General features: G+C 40.9%; 1 protein-coding gene across 1 annotated transcript; it reads right to left on the bottom strand.

Moving 5' to 3' along the window:
* Window positions 1-4,590: 4,590 nt before the first annotated feature.
* Window positions 4,591-22,991, bottom strand: LOC126176272 (UDP-glucosyltransferase 2-like). Its single transcript, XM_049923421.1, has 4 exons — window positions 22,821-22,991; window positions 20,048-20,241; window positions 4,797-5,256; window positions 4,591-4,704 (listed from the first exon to the last, which is right to left on the bottom strand). Exons 1-4 carry the CDS (start codon window positions 22,989-22,991, stop codon window positions 4,591-4,593), a joined length of 939 nt encoding a protein of 312 aa, XP_049779378.1.
* Between the last annotated feature and the right edge of the window lie 762 nt (window positions 22,992-23,753).

Raw genomic sequence — 23,753 nt, 5'->3', positions numbered from 1 at the left:
CGGAGAGGGCGGCGCAACGAACGGAGACAGCATCTTCGCTGCCTCGACCAGAGAGAAAATTGCTGGCCACTATACGTCGTGGGTCGACAGCCAAAGAGCAACAGAAGATCCTGGAACCGAGTTGTTGCGTCGTGCTTCTAAAAATTGATAAATGAAAATATGTAATTTTTTTGTACAACAGTGATATCATAGGAAGTTTAATCTTATTGAAAATGTTAGTCCTATCTTGTCAAGGCTCAGGTTCACGTCTGTATGTAGGAAGATAATAAACTAGTGGATGCTACTAAAGTTGAAATACGTGTTCTGAGGATTTATTTATGAAGAATTATGTGAATGGATTAATAATATATTTGACAAGATTATTGAATTTTGACAGCGTTCATCGCAACTTTGAATCTCAAAAGTTTATTCAATGTGTGGTTCTAATTTCGATTAAATCAGATAACGTGTATCAATATAATTTCTGAGGAGAAACAAACGACATCTAAAATTGAAAAAGTTTACGCAAACTAATTGACCCGAGTGACGTAATTCTGTGCATACGACTCAAATGATGTTTTACAGTTTCGTTCAAGAACCATTCTGTGACAATTTAAAAAGAATATAAATAATTTTGAAGTGTGTTGTAACTGACGTAGGTGACGAAGTCTACACATGGTCATATGTCGAAAGAAAATCATTTATAAAGAACTTACGTCGTTACACTACACTGCTCATAGACAGGATTGACATGGTCGAACTAGTGTATGTCACAAATGTACCGTACACAAGTATTCACTGCCATTTCCAGCCGGCACGCGCTTTCATGTGAAAAGTCCTTAGAGAGTAACATCAGCATGGGAAGTATTACTGATTCTACGAGCTTCTTAAGTTCGAAAGGAAATACGGTTCCATATTTCTGTAGTGTATGGAATGAAGCTTACACCTTCGTACTGACTGCAGCTGTGTGTTCAGTCCACTCTAAGTGGTGGTCCAAAATTATCCCCAAGTTCTTTGTAGAAGAAGAAAAGGTTATTTTTCTGTCATTTTCGATTAAGAGTGGAAGAGATTCTCTGAGATGCACAGTAATAAGTCTTTTGTGAAAAAAAAATGAGATTAAATGCGTTTTAGATGGTCTAAGTTTCAAACCAATATTCTGCATCCGCAGTGTTAAGGCAAGAAAACCAGCATTTACATGCTAGATGGCTGTGCACAGGTTTGTTCGAATTGCACTTAGATATAATTGAAAGTCGTCAGTGTATAAGTGATATTTACAGTGGGAGAGAATAGCTGACACATCATTAACATACAATAAGGAAATATTGGGCCCTTTACTGATCATTGTGGAGCCGCTGATATTACCTTTCTCCAGTGTGACCATTTTGTTCCAATGTTTACATAGTGTTGGTAGGATGTAAGGTATGAGTCAAACCATCGTACAGCACTTGAAAAAAAAATCTTGACTTGTGAGTGTAGCAAGTAGAATGTCGAAGTCGACAGTGTCGAAAGCTTTGTTGAAATCCAAAAAGCACATAATAGTAGCCTGTTTTCTGTCCAGAGCTTCTTTCAGTTCATAAGTCAAGTTTATAGGAACTACTAGAAACTAGACCGGTATTCATCTAAAAGGTTATTTCATGTAAAATAATTGGAAATCTGTTCGTGAAATATGTAATCTCAAGCCTTGGATGATTCTGGCAGAATGCAAATGAGCTTGTAGTCGAAAGATTGTTTGGCAGATTCCTTCTTGGGTATTGGTTTTATGTGTCTATGCTTCCACGCTGTTGAGATATGCTGCAGGTCACAGAATGGTTTAAAATGTTCTTTATTTGAGGGAGTAGTGGTTCGACGAGAAAGTTGATCATCTGCACTGCAATATTATCGTGTCCAGCAGCTGCCGAACGGTTTCGCGCAGTTGACTTCCTTACCAGCTGTAGAAAAAACTGTTTTTATACCCCGCACTGATACTTTAAGGAGAGTACAGAAGGTGGTGTGGGTACAATGCGTCCATTTTTATTGTTTTTTGTGGAAAACTGTTGTTTGGAGTTTTCACTTTAATTTGATGTATGTTTCGTTGATTTTGGAAAACTGTATTTGTAATTTATTTTGAATTAATTTAGTGCACAAGTAAATTCCACAGGTTCCATGAGTGCCTGTTCAGTTACGACAAGATATCAGGGGAACTGTTTGCTCTAGAAGGTGGGAGTTTATGTTTATTTATATAAATATCCTGCTGCATAGGTTGGCTGCACAGGATGCTGTGATATCACTTTGTGTTTTTGGTGTAATGAATCATATCATCCACATTTTATCAGATGCATTACACCTTTCGTTGTGTGTACCAGGCTTGTTTCTCACTGAGTTGTGTTTCTCTTTTTAATATGACTCCACCCAAGGGAATATTTAAGAAGTGAGGAAATAAGGAAAGTAGGTTCTACAGAAGATATCCCATTGGAAATTAACATCCAGAATGATGTTAGGACAAGCAACACTGAACAAAGTTCTTCACCACCAAGTGTTTTCAAGAAGTGTCTTGTGAACAGTAATGACGTGTACAGTGAAACTAGTGCCACTGACATCATTTTACTATTAGGCTTAAGTGTGCTAAAAACAATATTTAGTCAAACTGTGTGCTGTAATTTGTGTGGCGGAGAGACAAAGATTTATGAAAATTTCTTCAAAAGAAATGGTTTAGTCCTTAGTTTGGAAGTCTCTAGTTTGAATTGTGAAGGTAAGAAAGAATTTTGGACATGTAAAAAACGTGGAAACAATAAGCTTTATGAGACGAGCGTCAGATATTTCTGTGGCTTGAGATGCATCGGTAAAGGCCTTCTGGAAAAACTTTCTGTGCTCTTGTGAATCCGCCATGCCCTCTATTGATCTTTCAAGATACACTGGTGCTTTAGGGGAAACAATAAAGTAATCGAAGAAGACACAATGAAATCTACAACAGTGGAAGCAGTTGAAGAAAAAGATGGCAACAACAAAATTTGCACAGAATTTGACGGATCATGACAGAAAAGGGGCCATGAATCTAAAAATTCTTGTGCGTCTTCCACAAATATCGATACCAGGAAGATGCCTGATGTTGAAGTACTGCAAAACATTGCCATGGATGGACCAAAGTGGGTACCAATAATGAGAAGTAACAATTCCATGAACGCAACTGTCAGGAAACATATGAGGGATCCAGAGGAGGAATGGAAATTATCCCAGCTGTGAAGATCTTTCAGCGCCCTCAAGAACAAATTGAAGTTCTCTATTCGAAAATCTTTGGTAATGGCGATTACAGTTCATTCAGATCCGTAATTGACAGCAGGCCCTATGATGACCCAACACTACAGAAGTTAGAATGTGTCTGTCATGTGCAGAAACGAATGGGTGTCCAACTACGTAAAATCAGGCAGAACTTTTCTAGCAAAAAGCTTGAAGATCGAGAGACTATTAGAGGACGTCTGACCGACAAAACAATCAAACAACTAAGCGAATACCTTGGCCAGTCCATTAGAAAGAATACGAACAACCTGGAAGGAATGGAAAAAGCAGTATGGCCAACGATACTCCACAAGACGTCAAGTGGTGATAAGCCACTACACAGTTTGTTCAATTGGCTGGTGTAAATACAGCAAAGCTGAGGCAGCATGAACCAAAGATACCGATAGAAACTCCGTCCCTGAAGCTTTCTGGAGCAGTAATGAATCCAGTATACAGAGATCTAGCACATCCAGATCTTCTGAAGAAATGTCTCACAGGAAAACTCAAAATGTAAATGACTCTTTCAACAACGTCCTATGGACCAGAGTGCTTAAAGACATATCTGTGGGCTAGAAAACACTGAATATTGGCATCAGTGATGCTGTGATCACGTTCAGTGATGAAAACGCAGGCAGAATAAATGTTCTGAAGCAATTTGTTATTAATTCTGGCCATAATACAAAACTGGATAGACAGGGAGCCTCCAGGACAGAAACTATGGTAAAAAACACAACAGAAGGAGCAAGACCTCTCAGCAGGAGAAAGAAACTGCATCTGGTTGATCCTCAAGAAGAAAATGATTAAAAATCTTTACTTCAACTTTCAAGTGCACTTCTGAAAATTTACTTTTTTTTTTGTAAATGTTTCCTATTATCTCAGTAACTACATAGGCTATGGCTCTGAAATTTTTACCTCTTATTCACAGCAGAATTATGTTCATGCAGATCTACAGCGGCACAGATAGATCTTATAGTTTGATCATAAAACATTTTTTTTTAATTACGTAAATTTTAAGACCTACATTAAAAATGCATATCTTGATACCTAAGAAAATTAGATTCTTGAAAACAGATCAATGAATGTATAAGATTGGACTCTGTATCTGGCAGAGTTTTTTTTCATTGTCTTTGATAGTTCCTTAGCAAAATAGATATGAATATGTTACATTTATCTTTATCAAGATAGGGCTTTGAAACGCCCCTTAAGGGAATTGATGGTTCCGTCTTTATGCACTGGTTAAATAGAGATGTCGGCAGGATGAAATGCTCATTTAGATCCTTAATAGGAACTCACTATAGTCAATACTCATTGCCGAAATGGAACATGTACCACAGCCCTCCCATTTACAAGACAGGAGCACTATCCTGGAACTGCCAAGATCAGCAGTGACAGAGCTGTACTATTTACACTCAGTAAAACATCATAGTTTGTGAAGTTCAGATTTTTAGAACATAGTTTCTTTTCTGTACATTTCTAAAATAAGATTTGTGTAATTATTTACAAAGCTTCTTACAGTGTGTTTATTAATTTACTTTTACAGTTCTATGGAGAACTGGACTGCTTACCTTCGGTAAGGGGGTTCGCTTCTTTTCGATGTGTAGACCAGTCATTTCTACTACACCTGAGAGACGTGGCTGAGGGTAACTGGCACTGAAGTGGTTATTCGTAAGTATAAGACTGATGTTTAGAAACATCTCGCCTAGAGGAGGAACGTCTGGTCCAAAGTACTTGCGTATCAACCTGTCGTTTTCAGGGTAGATAACAGTATAACTGGAATACAATTGCCTGAGGAAGGAAAGCGTGTTCTGCAGCCTCTGCCAGAATGTCATATGGTCGCTGTAGGACGTCATGATATCCGCCATGTATGCTGGGTTCACGTAGTCTCCCATGGCGTAACTCAGAGTGCCAGGGACACCAGCCGAGAGGAAGGCGACAACCGGTGGCGAGCCCAGTTGGTGAACAAATCCAAAATAGCAGAACACAGTCACAGTCTCCATGATGACCAAATCGAACTTCTGCTCCTGCCTGTAGTAGCATAATAAGCATAGTGTGTAGACACAATAAAAACTTATTTTAATTATTTTATTACGATACACAGGATTCACTAATGCGTAATGTGATTTAACGTTTTTTTTTTTTTTTTTTTTTTTTTTTTTGCATGTCTTTAGGTTTCCAGGCGAGCCGGCGGTTCTATTTTGCACACTAATATTTCTATGAGTGATCGATTCATCTTGTTTGTAGGGATATGAAACTGAATGAACATATAGGTTCAGTCGTAGGTGCATCTGATGGAAGACTTCAGTTCATTCGGACACTGGGAAAACGCAGCTGGGTGGCATAAGAGATTTATTACAAAACACTGTGGTGAGATCCATCCTAGAATAATGCTCCAGTGTATGGGGAAAATACGAGATAGAACCAATAGAGGGTATAGGACGTACACAAAGAAGTATAGCGCGAATTGTCACACATCTGTTTGATCGATAGGAGAGCACCATGCCCAGAGAAACACTGACTGGCAGCAGACACTCGAGCATCGGCACCAACTATTCTGTGCAATCCTACTTATAAAATGTCAGAACCAGCACTGAGTGAGGAAACTAGAAGTATGCTACAAATTCTATGTACTGTTCACCTTCACCTTTAGCCCTTATGCAAGCAGTTATTACGCTTGATGTTGATTGATAGAGTTGCTGGATGTCCTCCTGAGAGATATAATGCCGAATTATCTCCAATTGGCGTGTTAGAGCGTCAAAATCCCGAGCTGGTTGGAGAGCCCTGCCGATAATGCTCCCAACATACTCAATTGGGGAGAGATCCGTCGACCTCCATGTACAAGGTAAGGTTTGGCAAGCATGATGACAAGCAGTATAACTTCTCACCGTGTGTGTATGTGTGTGTGTGTGTGTGGGTGGGGGGGGGAGGCAATTATCAAGCTGAAATGTGAACCCAGGATGGCTTGCCATGAAAGGTAACAAAACGGAGTGTACAGTATCGTCGACTGGCGCTGTGTTCTAAGAGTGTCACGGATGCCAACCAAAGGGTTCTTGCTATGGAATAAAATGGCAACCCAGACCATCATTCCTGGTTGTCGGCCATATGGGGGGCGACAGTCAGCTTGATATCCCACCTCTGTCTGGTGCGTCTGCAGATGCGTCTTTGGCCTGGAATCTCACTGACTGGAGTAGAATTGTTCACTTCGAACAGAGCTCCAATGACCAGCGAAGAGATGTCTGGAGACGCCCCAACAGCAGTGGGGTACGAACCTGACTGCCGCCTCCCATACGGCCGACAACCAGGAGTGCCATTTTACTTCATAGCAGGACCTCTGCTGTTGGCATCCGGTGCACCCTTACAGAACAGTGGTACATCGATCATATTCTACACCTCGTTATGTTGCCCTTCATGGCAAGCCACCTTGGGCTTGCATTTTTGCAAGGCAGTGCCTGCCTGCACAAGGCGAGAGTTTCTACTGCTTGTCTTCATGCTTGCTGAAACCTGCCTTGGACAGCAAGGTCGCCGGATCTCTACCTGTCTTGGTCAGAAAGGTCGCCAGATTTCTCCCCAGTTGAGACCATTTGGAGAATTATGCCAAAGATACTGCAATCAGCTAGGGATTTTGACGATTTAACATTCTAATTGTACAGAATTTCGCATGGTATCCCTCAAGAGGACATCCAACAACTCTGTCAATCAATACCAAGCCGAATAACCACTTGCATAAGGGCCATAGATGGACATCTAACAATTTCCGTCCCATTTGGATAGTTGGCTGGTTCCTTCATGGTGCGTCCTTTTTTTTTTTTGAGTGTACTTATTTTATACAAACTCGCAGTGGCATCTCTTGAGTAATTCAGACGAAGGGATCTAAAAGACAGCTTCACAAGTAAATGTTCCGAACATGATCGCGCGTACTCCAACCATACTACAGAAGCTGACAAACAGCGAGGAAAGTCAATATAACGCCTGATGAGGAGGAGTCTAATAACAGCAGGAAATCGCCGAAACTAAGCACTGTCCCAGCAGCTACAGTGACGTTGCTGATGGTATGAATCATTCTCTGATCGTCTTTTGGACATAATGTCTTCGCGATACACCACTTGTAGTTGTAGCTGAAGATGGAGCTGCATCATCTGACACTAGCGTAGTGAGCAGTTAGCTAGTTTTCTGTCGGAAAATTAAACTGGTGGGGGCGTTAAAATAGTATCGAAGTTTTTTTGTTTTATTTTAGGCCTCCATTTTTTGCATTTCCAGTTATACAAGTAACAGGAGTTATATTCCGGATTTCGCGACTGTAATTATGTCTTAGTTAGGTCATATGCGTTTCGCTCTATTTCAAAGCATCCTCAGTGGTCACTGTAACATTTTCATTTGTCTTACAAACCCATTTGTCAAGATCATAAACAGTTCTCATGTTTTACGTTACTGCTATTAAATAATGTTAAATTACAGTGGTGACTCACGACTTTTTCATCCTGCTACATTTCACACAGATCCTCGGTTTTTAGAACATTGCACTTCACTGACGGCTGAGTACATGCGACAGAAACTAAAACCAAGAAACAGTCGTAAACTGTAGTCTGCTAGTTTTGGGGCATAAAACTTGGCGGAAAGGGAGTAAATCGAGGTGACTTTCGAGACAGATAGTTAATCAGTGGTGAAGTTAGCGCGGTGCAAGTGTGAGTAGTTTTGCTTTCTGAGCCTCTTCTGTAATTTTCTTTGTTTTTTTTAGCCCTAGTTTACTAAATCCTCGAAAAATTTAGATTGCATTTGGTACCAATTCGCTGTTCCCAGCAATCTTGTATTGTCATATCGGGTGTAAAACAGGGTGTTTGTATTTATTTTGTATGTGACGTACCATAGGAGATCTTATAACTGTAATTAACTAGTGCATAAACTATAAATTACGACTATCTTTGAATAAAATATGGAGTAACAGAAACTATGTGGTTTCAGTGTAAGGCAGCGAAGATACACCACCTAAAATATATTCAGAACAAGTAAATACATCAACGAGCGATTTTCAGGAAGTTACACCGGACACTGGACCAAATTTGGTGATGTACGCAAGTAATTTTTAACATTTGTAGCTTCAGAATTATGACTTCGACTATGTTTTTATTTAATCGAGCTATCTACTTTCACTGAAGATTTGGAAAGAGCCTTAGAAGAAGACTTCAATGGCACTAAATTTGTGAAAATTGACGAAATAGCAGCTGCATAATAACGCCGCAAACCACTGTTCAGCTGTCGGGAGAAGATATCCCTACGGCATCAAATATTAACAAACACTTGAGTCAGGTACGATCTGTGAATTTATTCTGATGACTGCCACATCAAGTCCCCAAAATATTGACCTTCAGCGTTGACACTTGTTATAAAGGTAGTCCAGATAGACAATACTGCACTTTAAATTTCATCTGGAGTTGTTGCAGTACAGTCCCACGGTACACGCAATTCGTGAATTCGATATTCATCCGAGATACTCTGTGGACCTCTCGCTTTAATTTTCTTCACAGATAATAGTCCACAGATGGTAAACCTAGTGAGTGTTCAGGTTAATTTGTATTTGCCAAATGACTGATCTAGCGATCTCCAAATGTAATCAACCACGCATGATGGTTGGGAGGTAGTAGTGCAACACCGGCATCAGGACAATTTGGTAGTGTGGGTTAGCTACATTCAGGGACAAGCTTACATTCAGGGGCAAACCTATTGTTGTCTTTTGATTAACAGATCATAAACCTATTGTTCTGCTAAGAGGATTATGACCCCTTGGGGATAATCCTTCCTTCTGATTGACATGTCCTTAACCTATTGTTCCCCCACCTATTGCCCTACCACTCCTCCTCCCCCTCTCCCACCTCCTTCCCCTGCCTTCCGTCAAATCCCCTCGCCGATACAACCACACTTCTGATATGAATTTCATTGACTAATTAATTAAATTGATCAATTAATTAAACACCACTCCCTCCCTCTGGGAAAACAGCCATTCACTTCCTCCCCCCCCCCCCCCCCCCCAAGGAATTAGTAGGAAAAAGACTCTGCTGATTGCCCATTTGAGGGAAATCTATTGCAGTGTATGGAATATTGTTTAAATAATTCAGAGAATGTGTGGATCATTGTTTATTTAAACAACTATGGATTACAAAACTGTGTATGAAATATAGTTTATTTATTTAAAGAATTTGGTGGGGAACGATTGCATAGTATGGAATATTGTTTAAACAATTTAGACAATGTATGGAACATTGTTTATTTAAACAATTCAAAGGATAGAAGGTGGCGTTTGGAATATTTAAACAATTGCGATGCTTCTGCATTCCGATCACATAAGGGAACGTATTTACACTGTCACAGAATGCTTAAACATATCTGAAAAACTTTCTCATATCTCACCACACGTGCAGACTGCCCAGAGTCAGGATACATCGAAGGGATTTTGGAAATGCCAGCGAGCTTGCTGCACTGTTTTCAGCTGTCGACTGCCATCTCAAGAGGTCTGTATGCGTGAACCAACCTACTGGATACCAGTGCACATGGGAGACGCCTTCCTTCCAAAGCAAATACCTGATTGGGAAATGATCCTGAAATACTGCTGAAAGTAATAAACGGTTAATTTCCAGTCACATGATCATGATGTAGGGGAATGAAATGAAATGAGCATATGGCATTGTTGGCCAGGAAGCCCCATCCAGTGCAGTTCGGCTGCTGAGCGCAAGTCTTATTTCAGTCGTCGCCACATTGTGCGAGTTGCGTGCCAGTGATGAGGATGAAATGACGATGATGACAGCCCAAACCCAGTCCACGAGCGGAGAAAATCTCCAACCTGGCTGGGAATCGAACCTAGTCCCGCTGCATAAGAGGCAAGCAAGTTAACACTCAGCTAAGCAGGCGGACGTGAGCCCATGGTGGAATTAAATATCTAATGCTAGTTCATACATCACCTGCAAAGCAAACTACAGCTCCCCCCCCTCTCTCTCTCTCTCTCTCTCTCTCTCTCTCTGTGTGTGTGTGTGTGTGTGTGTGTGTGTGTGTGCGTGTATGCAACGATCTTTTTTGTACAGTATATTTAGAGTCAGCCTGCTACTACTTTTGTGACATAATCAATTTGTATGTGTGTGAAATAGCTACCATGTCCGCCTTATTTACCTACATCACGATCATTCATCATTATTAACTTCAGCAGTGTTTCAGGGTTGATTTCCAATCAGGTTTTTGCTTTGGAAGGAAGGCATCTCTCATTTGCGCTTGTTGGTGCACGCATACACACCACTTGAGATGGCAGCCGACAGCTGATAGTGGCGTGGCGAGCTTGCTGACGTTTCCAAAATCCCTCCAGTGCGTTCTGACTCCAGGCATCCTGCGTGTGTGGCGAGACGCAAGAAAGTTTTTCAGATATGTTTAAGGGGTCTGTGACAATGTAAATACGTGTTTCCTTACGCGATCCGAATGCAAAAGCTTCACAATTGTTTAAATATTCCATATGTCACCTTCTATCCTGTAAATTGCTAAATAAACGATATTATACAGTTGTATACGTTGTTTAAAGAATATTCCATATACTGCAATCGATTTTACACCACATTCTTTGTACAAATAAATAATCTACTGTCTATTCGATACTTGGCCTCATATCTCATAAATTGTTTATATAAACACTATTCCACACATTGTCTAAATTTTCTTAAACAATATTCCGTACAATGCAATCGATTTCCCACCAAATTCTTTAAATAAATAAATAAACTATATTTCATTCACATTGTTGCATCCCATAGATTGTTTAAATGAACAATATTTCACACGTTTTCTAAATTATTTAAAGAAAATTCCATACAATCTAATCGAGTTCCCTCCAAGTGGCCAATCAACAGAGTTTTTTCCTGCCAATTTCCGGGTGGGGTTTTCCTGAGAAGCAGGATGGGTGTTTAATTAATTGATCAATTTAATTAATTAGTCAATCAAATTGATATCAAAAGTGTGGTTGTATCGGCGATAGGTGTTCCTAGAGGGATGAGAGAGGAGGAGGGGGATGGGTAGGGGAGGAGGAGGGGGAGGGGAATAGGTGGGGGAAGGAACTGAAAATTAAAAGAAAGGATTATCCCCAGGGGTCACAGTCCTATTAGCAGAGCAATAGGTTTAGGACCTGTCAATCAAAAGAGAACAATAGTTTTGTCCCTGAATGCATGCTTGTCCCTGAATGTAGCCAACCCATACTAACAATTTGTCCTGATACTGGTGGTGTCCTACTACTGTGGGACATTTGTCACATTAGTTCCACATGGATAGGATCATGTTCACTGGGATATCTTGCAACAACTGCTGCAGCATATCTGTCAGGAACTGAATACAGGATGTCCCAGGAGGAATTGTGAATAGTTATGGATATGACAGGAACGATAGTTCGAAGCAAAAAGGACTAGTAAATGAGGGCTCTAAAATGCATACCTCAAGAGCCAGGGGCACTTGTTCAACTTCACTTCTGTGAAACACATCTCTGCTACTGAACAAGATGGTTAGGGAGTGAGGTCATCGGCCTCATCGGATTAGGGAAGGACGGGGAAGGAAGCCGGCCGTGCCCTTTCAAAGGAACCATCCCGGCATTTGCCTGGAGTGATTTAGGGAAATCACGGAAAACCTAAATCAGGTTGGCCGGTTGCGGGATAGAACCGTCGTCCTCCCGAATGCGAGTTCAGTGTCTAACCACTGCGCCACCTTGCTCAGCACTGAACAAGGGATCAGAGCTCTAAGGTAAGCACTTTGGAATCGATTTTTTCTTGTTCGGTCCATACTAACTTCTCCAAAGATATGGAAATCAAAGAGCTTGCTGTAGATGAGATTCGTTCCTTAGAATCGAATATGAAGAAGTGACCATAGCTCATAAGGTAAGCACTTTAGAGCCCACATTCATTAGACTTCTTTTTACTCTGAATAATCGTTCCTGTCATATTCTTGAATACTGATCATTTCTCCTGGGACACATTGTGTACTTGTGGCTATTTTAGAGTCCCATTAATAATAATGGAAACTGATGTGATTCCTGAAAAGCTGCACCATCTACTGACAGACCAAGGTCATCGTTTATCCACTTCTCTCAGCCAGAAATAATATTCAGCTAACCACTAGTGCATATTGCGGTTACTGATTCGCCTATTGTTTTTAAACTATGCTTCATCTGCAAATAAAATCTTTCATAAAAATGTCGCAGTACTTTGCAGCCTTCAGAGACACCATCAGGAGAACTGTATCTGAGGCTGAAAGTCTTTGCCATGAGCTTCTTGATGGAATGAAATGAGAAAGGTTGGAATTCGTTGGAATGTATCATTCTCAGAACACTCGATTGGCTGATCGCACTCGCACAGTCAAGCTGACACGTAGTAAGACATGGACTGTGCGTTTACACTGCTAAAATTTTGGTTGCAATTGTTTCACCATTTGCTGTTCTTTCTCGTTGGCGTATTTTATTCTTCGCACTTTCAGTTCCTTGAAATTTCTTCTAATGTTTGCAAAGACAGCTCATGAGGACTTGTCTCGATCAGGATACCTTCTCAAATATTGCCGCAGTTTTGCTCTAACAGTTTGGCGACATTCGCCACATACGAAAACCATGTCCCCTTTGTCGCCTGTCGTAGCCGCCTACTTCGTGAAAGTATGAATAGCTACACGAGTATGTTGTCCGATCTGTACGACATCAGAGGGCAAACTGATGTTCTTCAATGGCACAGTTAACCACATGAGCTACACATTATTGCTTATAAGTTCTTAGCCGCGGATACTGATGAAAACTTAAACTCGAAAAGAGATGTAACAGATGTTCTTCAATGTTTAGGTTCGACTGCTTTTGCCATAATAATAACTGCCAATTTTGGGGGTATGCAAGGTGTTTCACGAAGCATGTCACACACTTCTAGAGGTTGTAGCGGGGACTTCTCATTCCAAATTTTACCTAGGAAGCCATGTCCGGGAACGTCATCCAACGACGCTTCAGGGCGTCAAAGTTACAGACACCGGCGTGTGTACGGGGTGGTTCCTGATGTTACTAAGTTTCAGGAATGACTGAAAGGAACATATGTATCAGATGAGGCAATGCTCCCTGGTTCGGAAAGAACGAGTCGAAAATTACAACCGAAAATCATTCTGATACTTCATACCGTGGAATATGTGTAGCTGTACTGTCATTGCTAGTTAATCTTCGCTAGTGTGAAACGCATCTCCTCTATTGAATAAGTGCTCATAGCTCCTCATATATACATTTTAGAGTGCATGTTTACCCTAGACATTTTTTCTTGTCTTGGTCCATACTACCACCTCTGAATGCTACGTACCTTATATTCTTAGCAACGACAGTACCGCTACATGTATTCCACCGTCAGAGATATAAGAACAGTTTTCACCTATAACTTTCGACTCGTTCGTTTCCGGTACAGGGAGTCTTACCTCAAATCGATACGTTTGTCCTTCTCCATCATCTACGAAAGTTTGTAACATTGTAAGAGGTCCATGACTAACGAATTTATTGCTAGTGCACTCGAGCAGATGTAATTTCGGTGGATTGCTCACGCGCTGCCTGGGGATATGTAAGCTACAATAGAATCGCAGACCAGAGAGAGGGCAGTAGTAGTTGTAGCTCCAGCAGCAGGAGTAAGTAGTAGCTAGCAGTCGGGTGTATGGAGTAGGTGGGGCCGTTCGTGGGGAGCGATGCCGGTGCCTGAGCGATGTAGTATAAGGTAAAAGCAGCCGCGCGCATATGTAGTTTGTTACAACTAAATTTGTACTATTGTTATATCAAGTCCCAAGTAAATGTTTTTAAAAATCTTTTAATGATAATCTTTCTTATAAAATTAACTTTTGACAGTCATTCATCTGAATTTAGAGATTTTACTAATTTCTCCTATCCATGGTCATCCCGATTATCGTAAAAAAAATCAGTAGTTTTTTTTATACATGACAAATCTAGTGGCCAGCATTGCACTGGGCTGTGCCAAAAAAATTTCTTATAGGAGCAGATATATACGCTTTATCCGGCGACTTCATTGAGGTAAGAATTTTCAGTTTATTCAGAACGATCTTTCAGGGCCATGACGCAGCACTGCTGACGTCCAAAATTTACCAATATAAATTCTCAGTCAATTATTGAAAGGTTATAAGTGAACCACAATTTTATTGATAGGTTAGTCACATTTTTATTGGGAGATTACGGAAGTAAACTGTTGGGAGGTTACACTGATCGTGAATGGTATAAGTATTTTTTCTGCTGGGAGGCAGCGCGTGAGCAATCCATCGAAATTACATCTGCTCGAGTGCGCTAGCAATAAATTCCTTCGTCATGGACCTCTTACATCATCACAGAATCACCCTGTATACACACACATTTACAGGCGCCGCTCTATACGTCGTTGGATAACATTCTCGGACATGGTTTCATATGCGAAACTTGGTTTAATAAGTACCCTCTGCACCCTGTATAAGTGTGTACATTAATTGTGAAACACCCTGTAGACGCCATATTTAGCCTATTTCATTTATTGATGCTTTACTTGATAAATTCTGGGTTAACTACTAGCTTAGACAAAAAGTATTCATTGCAGAAAAGTAAGTAATTCAAACTGTGTGTGTGGAGTTCACAAACGTTCGTCTTGCAGGTATCTGTTTAAGCAGCTGGAATTATTGACCACAGCCTCATAGTACATTTATTCACTTATAAAATTTGTTTCCCACGATCCATGTAAGTTTGAGAGTAATAGAGGTACTCACAAGTATAACACTTGAAGGAAAACCGAGCGTGGTGGCGCAATGGTTAGCACACTGCACTCGAATTCGGGAGGAAGACGGTTCAATCCCGCGTCCGGCCACCCTGATTTACGTTTTCCGTGATTTCGCTAAATCGCTCCAGGCAAATGCCGGGATGGTTCCTTTGAAAGGGTACGGCCGACCTCCTTCTCCGCCCTTTCCTAATCCGATGAGACTGATGACCTCGCTGTTTGGCTTCCTCGCCCAAACAACACAACCCCAACTAGAAAGAAAAATGATCTGCATTACGCTTTAATACACCTAACTTTAGAGCAGAGAGACGTGAAATATGCAACTATTAAACCATTTGACAATATAATCATCCGAGTAGCCGCAGTAATGTAGGTTGAATATGTTTCTCCTTAACACCTCCTATCATACAGGATTTCTCGAATGGAGATAATTATTTGAGGAGATAAACAGTCTTGGCTGCAAAACAGGCTTTATTATTTTATTTTTTGCCAATAACGCGTTTCGCCTTGTTTAAGGCATTTTCAGATTGACTGGCATAAAAGATGTTAAACACATGTGTTGCCGTTAATGCAAATGTCTTGGCAGACAAACACCGTTGTCAACATTTTAAGAATATTGCGTAGTACCCTGATATAAAATAGTGTTGAGTACACGGAAAGTAACGTTTAAAATGCGTAGGTGCCCTTGTCGAGTTTTGAGAGACTTCACGCAGTGGCCTTTTAGAGTATACGGCGCGAAGTCTCTCAAGACTCTACAAGGGCACCTATCCACTTTGTTTGCTAAGATGTTTGCATGGGCAGCAACTGTTATGCCAGCCAATGAACAACTGTTATGTCAGCCAATCTGAAAATGCTTTAAACAAGGTGAAACACGTTATTGGCAAAATATAAAATAATAAAGCCTGTTTTGCTGCCGAGACTGTTTATCTCTTCAAAACATTTGTCACTGGTTGCTGTACCATACTGCCATGAAATTGAAAAAGTTCTAGAGATAATTAGTTATTTTTAATGAAAATCTCAGTAAACAGCTAGCATTTAGCCATGTTGTTGTTGTTAAGGTCTTCAGTCCTGAGACGGGTTTGATGCAGCTCTCCATGCTACCCTATTCTGTGCAAGCTTCTTCATCTCCTAGTGCTTACTGCATCCTACATCCTTCTGAATCTGCTTAGTGTATTCATCTCTTGGTCTCCCTCTACGATTTTTACCCTCCACGCTGCCCTCCAATGCTAAATTTGTGATCCCTTGGTGCCTCAGAACATGTCCTACCAGACCGTCCCTTCTTCTTGTCAAGTTTTGCCACAAACTCCTCTTCTCCCCAAATCTATTCAATACCTCCTCATTAGTTATGTGTACCCATCTAATCTTCAGAATTCTTCTGTAGCACCACATTTCGAAAGCTTCTATTCTCTTCTTGTCCAAACTATTTATCGTCCATGTTTCACTTCCATACATGGCTACACTCCATACAAATACTTTCAGAAACGACTTCCTGACACTTAAATCTATACTCGATGTTAACAAATTTCTCTTCTTCAGAAACGCTTTCCTTGCCATTGCCAGTCTACATTTTATATCCTCTCTACTTCGACCATCATCAGTTATTTTGCTCCCCAAATAGCAAAACTCCTTTACTACTTCAAGTGTCTCATTTCCTAATCTAATTCCCTCAGCATCACCCAACTTAATTCTACTACATTCTATTATCCTAGTTTTGCTTTTGTTGATGTTCATCTTATATCCTCCTTTCAAGACACTGTCCATTCCGTTCAACTGTTCTTTCAAGTCCTTTGCTGTCTCTGAAAGAATTACAATGTCATCGGCGAACCTCAAAGTTTTTATTTCTTCTCCATGGATTTTAATACCTACTCCAAATTTTTCTTTTGTTTCCTTTACTGCTTGCTCAATATACAGATTGAATAACATCGGGGATAGGCTACATCCCCGTCTCACTCCCTTCCCAACCACTGCTTCCCTTTCATGTCCCTCGACTCTTATAACTGCCATCTGGTTTATGTACAAATTGTAAATAGCCTTTCCCTCCCTGTATTTACCCCTGCCACCTTCAGAATTTGAAAGAGAGTATACTAGTCAACATTGTCAAAAGCTTTCTCTAAGTCTACAAATGCTAGAAACGTAAGTTTGCCTTTCCTTAATCTATTTTCTAAGATAAGTCGTAGGGTCAGTATTGCCTCACGTGTTCCAACATTTCTACGGAATCCAAACTGATCTTCCCCGAGGTCGGCTTCTACCAGTTTTTCCATTCGTCTGTAAAGAATTCGTGTTAGTATTTTGCAGCCGTGGCTTATTAAACTGACAGTTCGGTAATTTTCACATCTGGCAACACCTGCTTTCTGTGGGATTGGAATTATTATATTCTTCTTGAAGTCTGAGGGTATCTCGCATGTCTCATACATCGTGCTCACCAGATGGTAGAGTTTTGTTAGGCCTGGCTCTCCCAAGGCTGTCAGTAGTTCTAATGGAATGTTGTCTACTCCCGGGGCCTTGTTTCGACTTAGGTCTTTTAGTGCTCTGTCAAACTCTTCACGCAGTATCATATCTCCTATTTCATCTTTATATACATTCTCATCCATTTCCATAATATTGTCCTCAAGAACGTCGCCTTGTATAGACCCTCTATATACTCCTTCCACCTTTCTGCTTTCCCTTCTTTGCTTAGAACTGGGTTTCCATCTCAGCTCTTGATATTCATGTAAGTGGTTCTCTTTTCTCCATAGGTCTCTTTAATTTTTCTGTAGGCAGTATCAATCTTACCCCTAGTGATATGCGCCTCTACATCCTTACATTTGTCCACAAGCCATCCCCGCTTAGCCATTTTGCACTTTCTGTCGATCTCGTTTTTGAGACGTTTGTATTCCTTTTTGCCTGCTTCATTTACTGCATTTTTATATTTTCTCCTTTCATCAATTATATTCAATATTTTTATGTTACCCAAGGATTTCTACTAGCCCTCGACTTTTTACCTACTTGATCCTCTGCTGCCTTCACTACTTCATCCCTCAGAGCTACCCATTGTTCTTCTACTGTATTTCTTTCCCCCATTCCTGTCAATTGTTCCCTTATGCTCTCCCTGAAACTCTGTACAACCTCTTGTTTAGTCAGTTTATCCAGGTCCCATCTCCTTAAATTCCCACATTTTTGCAGTTTCTTCAGTTTTAATCTACAGTTCATAACCAATAGATTGTGGTCAGAGTCCATATCTGCCCCTGTAAATGTCTTACAATTTAAAACCTGGTTCCTAAATCTCTGTCTTAGCATTATATAATCTATCTGATACCTTCTAGTATCTCCAGGATTCTTCCATGTGTACAACCTTCTTTCATGATTCTTGAACCAAGTGTTAGCTATGATTAAGTTATGCTCTGTGCAAAACTCTTACCCCCAATCCATATTCACCTACTATGTTTCCTTCTCTCCCTTTTCCTACTCTCGATTCCAGTCACCCATGTCTATTACATTTTCGTCTCCCTCCACTATCTGAATAATTTCTTTTATCTCATCATACATTTCATCAATTTCTTCATCATCTGCAGAGCTAGTTGGCGTATAAACTTGTACTACTGTGCTAGGCGTGGGCTTTGTATCTCTCTTGGCCACAATAATGCGTTCACTATGCTGTTTGTAGTAGCTTACCCGCATTTCTATTTTCCTATTCATTATTAAACATACTCCTGCATTACCCCTATTTGATTTTGTGTTTATAACCTTGTAGTCAACTGACCAAAAGTCTTGTTCCTCCTGCCACCGAACTTCACTAATTCCCACGATATCTAACTTTAACCTATCAATTTCCCTCTTTAAATTTTCTAACCTACCTGCTCGATTAAGGGATCTGACATTCCACGCTCCGATCCGTAGAACGCCAGTTTTCTTTCTCCTGATAACGACGTCCTCCTGAATAGTCCCCGCCCGGAGATCCGAATGGGGGACTATTTTACCTCCGGAATGTTTTACCCAAGAGGACGCCATCATCATTTAACCATAAAGTAAAACTGCATGCCCTCTGGAAAAATTATGGCTGTAGTTTCCCCTTGCTTTCAGCCGTTCGCAGTACCAGCACAGCAAGGCCGTTTTGGTTATTGTTACAAGGCCAGATCAGTCAATCATCCAGACTGTTGCCCCTGGAACTACTGAAAAGGCTGATGCCCCTCTTTAGGAACCATATGTTTGTCTGGCCTCTCAACAGATACCCCTCCGTTGTGGTTGCACCTACGGTACGGAAATCTGTATCGCTGAGGCACGCAAGCCTCCCCAACAACGGCAAGGTCCATGGTTCTTGGGGAAGCATTTAGCCATACAAAAATAAAAAAAATTGTACATAGGTGTTCTGTGATAGCTCTGTTGACACGTTCCACATCATAACATTTATCGTGAATTTGATCAATGGAACAGTTAACTAACTGACTAACTGAGTGACTGAATACGTTTGGACATATGTTTGTCAAATCTTTTCTCTTGAAGACGGGATATTGGTTTGCGGGACTGTTACCTCTTACTATTTGATGAAGTTCTATGTATTTAACACTGCAAAAGTGCTCTTCGAAGGCTCCTTCAAATGCACAGAAAAATTATATTGTGCCATTAAAAAATCAACGTTGATGTCATAATTCAGGAGCTATAAACGCCAAAATTATTTGGGTACGTCAGAAAATTTGGGTACACTCCGATGTAGCTTAGCGTAAGCCGTTCATCTACATATTTACTCCTGACCCTAACTGGGGTGGCCTGTTAGCTGTCTCACCTTATGGAAGTAATTACTTTAATTAGTTTAGTTCATGGTTTCTACCTTATGGTTAAAATTCCTGTCCGTACTATTTTACCTTAAAACAGAAGTCTTATTTGCATTATTGGTAACAGTAATAGCTTAATTTTGAAATTACTGCTTTTTTTAATGTCATTAAGATGTAGGGATAGAAACAAGAAATAAAATAAAAAACGATCTGTTACAAAAACTAACATTAACAGTAACTTACATTGAAGAAGATGAAAGTATCAGAGGACAATTAACTGCATGTAAATGATGGTAAACTTACCTCAGTAGCTCCTTTATTTCAGAATGGTTGAAATGGGCATCGCACAACTTTTCGTTGTAAGGAAGCAGCATCTCAGCTAGTTTTTCTGGAGGAGATTTCAGTACATTCAGCATCATTTCCTTAACGTCCATCAATTGACCTTCTCTCGGATATGTAAATGACATATCAATTTGAGTCAAATTTTTTGGCGGATCCTGCAAAGAAACAGGTAATTTCACACTTGGAGGCAGTGGTTAGACGTTATGCTCTGGACGCAGTTCTGGCAGCTCAGTTCTCATCGAATACCGAGTAATGTATTGAAGCGACCACTTTATTTCTTTTTAGTCGTGTTTGGATGGAGCTGATGTCAAACCCTTTTTGGGCATTCTGATTGAGCTTGCCTGCAATTTTTTCGCATACCCAAGTGGGCCCTCCGACAGCACAGACTCCTAAGAACATCGTCGTCCCATAACATCCCTAAAGGCGCCATAAAAGCGTGGTTGTTGATGCACCAAGCGTTCGGGTTGCTATTCATAGAAATCACTTTAAAAATGGTTCAAATGGCTCTGAGCACTATGGGACTTAACATCTGTGGTCATCAGTCCCCTAGAACTTAGAACTACTTAAACCTAAATAACCTAAGGACATCACACACATCCATGCCCGAGGCAGGATTCGAACCTGCGACCGTAGCGGTCACGCGGTTCCAGACTGAAGCGCCTAGAACCGCACGGCCACACCGGCCGGCAATCACTTAAAAGATCTCACATGAGTGTACAGTTTTCAAGTTTACTCAGGCACCCAAATAGCTTTTTCCATGAACCGTTTCCCCGTTTCCCCTTGTGGCTGGTCATATAAACATTTCGCTATCGCCTATGGTACTATAGGTCTGGCTGGCAGATGTCCGTTTCCACAATTGCTTTTCGGCGCCTTAAGGACGCTCTACTGCATATGAGTCGTGATTCGGTTGACAGGTTGTGAATTACTTGCTAAAATGTTGGTTGATATGGAAGAAGAGATTTGGATTTAAGGAAAAGAAATAGTAGAGTGGGTAGGAGGAAGATGGTGATCGGGGTAAGATGCCTGTTTGCTCGTATTACTTCACTGTGTCAGTAGAGCACAGGACTCAGTTTTCCACTGTTGCCTTGAATCCAAGTCTTGAGCGGCAACTGGTAGGTGCATATATTTCGTCTTTGGGAGCAAAAAACAGTAGTATGTATTGAAATTTATCATGTAAAATGATCTCAGATGTATCTAAAAACAATAATAGTGATTTCCATTTATTTTTACTAGTTCTAATCGTGCGTTTATAATGTACTCTATATCTTGAAGTATGTGCTCTTCCAGTTACTTCCTTCTCGCTGCCATATTGGAAAACTTATTTTAGCTTGCAACTCATCCCTATCTTACGTGGGAAAGACGCCATAGTCTTTGGGGTAAGATGGACATTCATAATAAGTTTATTTTTTACATTTATTTATTTGCAAACAATGCCTAGAAATTACTTAAGAACAACGAATAAGGCCAGTAGAGGAAAGGAAGCCTTCAGTTAGCAAGGGAGCTTCTCAGGAGTATGGGATTCCATATCAGTACGGTATTCCATATCAGGCATGTCTAACTACCGTGCTGCAAAACGGTAAATACACTGACGGAAAATATCCCAACAAAAAGAAGAAATCGCGCGAGACGAACGGAAGTTGGTAGGCGTGTTCTTAAATCTAAACTATACGTCTATTCAGATTTCGCCACAGTTGCGTAAGAGCGGCGCTAGTAGCTCGAGAAGCTGGATGTTCCTTCAGCGATATTGCAGAAATACTTGGCAGGATTGTAGCCGCTGTACATAATTGCAGGCAGCGGTGGTCACAGGAAGGTACGGATGCAAGAAGACCGGGCACCGGACAGCCACGTGGCACTACCGAGAGGCAAGATCATCGTGTTCCGTGTATGGCTGTGGCGCATCGTACTTCGTCTGCAGCAAAAATTCGAGCAGCAGTTGACACCACAGTGACACAACGAATTGTTACAAATCGCGTACTTCAAGAACAGCTCCGAATCAGACGCCCTGTTGGTGCATTCCACCGCCCCCAAACCACCAACATACGCGACTACAGTGGTGTCAAGCGACAGCTCGTTGGAGGGCAGAGTGGAGGTCTGTTGTGCTTTCTGATGAAACCTGGTTCTGCCTCGATGCCAGTGATGGCCGTGTGTTGATTAGGAGGAGGTCAGGTGAGCGCCTGCATCTGACTTGTCATCTTGCTAGACACATTGGACCTGCGATTGGAGATATGGTCTGGGGTGCGAATTCTTATGACAGCAGAAGCACTCTCGTGGTTATCCCAGGAATCTCCACTCCAGTTTTCTACGTCAGTCTGGTGATTCGACATCTTGTGCTGCCATTCATTAACAGCATTCTAGGGGGTATTTTCCGAGAGGATAACGCTCGTCGACGTACTGCTATTGTAACCCATGTCGTACAGTGTGTCGACATCTTGCCTTGGTCTGCTCATTCATCAGATGTTCCTGATATCGAGCACGTATGGTGCGTGATAGGACGATAATTCCAGCGTCATCCACAAACAGCATTAACCGTCCCAGAAAACAGGTAACTGAGAGTTGTTGCAAACGGAAGTATAACCACCCGTCTGCTATCGTATATTCTCATGGAAAAACAAGTGGGTTCATCCTGAAGTCTTAGGAACAAACAGCTATTACATATTGCCCGTCATTATATGCGTGAGTTCATAGAGAGACGTCGAGTAGGGTTTGGGCAGAGAGTGATACATCGGACGCTTACCTCTATCGGGTTGGTGGTGATGGCGGTCACCTGGTGCCCTCTCTCTGCGAGAGCCCGCATGATGATGAGGAACGGCTTCTGGTGGCTGATGGACGCCGAGGGGTTGATGCCCAGGATCCTCGCAGACAGTGCAACGCCAGGAATCACTAACAGCAGCAGCAGGGGTCTCATGGTGTCTGCTCAAGGCACGATCTGAAACGCAATAATTTTTTAGATGCGGCATTTTAGCCCTTTCACACCCGCTGGGTACATTTGTGTACATCAGTTTTTAATTGTATTAGCTGAATCGGAAAAATTTTTCATCGATGGAAATCTGATTTACACATATGTGAATGTTCAGTCTTTTCATCAGGCATAAGTGCTCCAACTTGCTGGACATCACTGTAAAAATATCAATAAGTGAATATAGCAATGAGCAGGAGATTGTGACCGCCCAAAATCACGGAAGTTGTTGGTTAGTTACACTCCAGTGTATAATTGAATATTGTGATTGTTATTTGACCTGGTTATTGTGAAGTTAGCATTTCATTTATTACAAGAGTGAGTATTTCAAATTTATTTATTTTAGTCTATAAAAGGAAGCCAAGTATACAAAGTATGTGTAGAAAACGAGTACATATATTTGTATAAATCATGCATCTAAAAATCATAAAAAAATCAGCTAAGCGTATTGGAGCACAAACAAAAATTTCCTTACTCCAGACAAAATTCAGGTCTGCAAGGTTAAGAACCTGAGGAATGTACCAACATTTCTGCTTAGCAGACGTGATATTAAACACATTGTTGGTTAACTGACATGTCGCAAGCAAATCCCCTGTGGAGATGAAAATGATTATCAAGAGATAAAATTCAATAGTAATGTGCAATACCTGTAGTGTCGGGCAATGTTAGAGAATAGCTGTGTTAGAAAGTTACTATAAAACGAAGAGAGCT

The sequence above is a fragment of the Schistocerca cancellata genome, chromosome 3 (assembly GCF_023864275.1).
Source record: "Schistocerca cancellata isolate TAMUIC-IGC-003103 chromosome 3, iqSchCanc2.1, whole genome shotgun sequence".
Taxonomy (NCBI): Eukaryota; Metazoa; Arthropoda; class Insecta; order Orthoptera; family Acrididae; genus Schistocerca; species Schistocerca cancellata.
Note: the sequence above shows the minus strand (reverse complement) of the source record. Positions and strands in the feature narration are given on the sequence as shown.

Excerpts from the sequence above, each read along its gene's own strand:
- LOC126176272 (XM_049923421.1), bottom strand. The coding sequence starts at position 22,991 with ATGAGACCCCTGCTGCTGCTGTTAGTGATTCCTGGCGTTGCACTGTCT. Across the intron at positions 20,242-22,820 it reads TCACCACCAACCCGATAGAG|GATCCGCCAAAAAATTTGAC; the intron begins GTAAGCGTCCGA and ends GTTTCTTTGCAG. Across the intron at positions 5,257-20,047 it reads GAAATAAAGGAGCTACTGAG|GCAGGAGCAGAAGTTCGATT; the intron begins GTAAGTTTACCA and ends ATGCTACTACAG.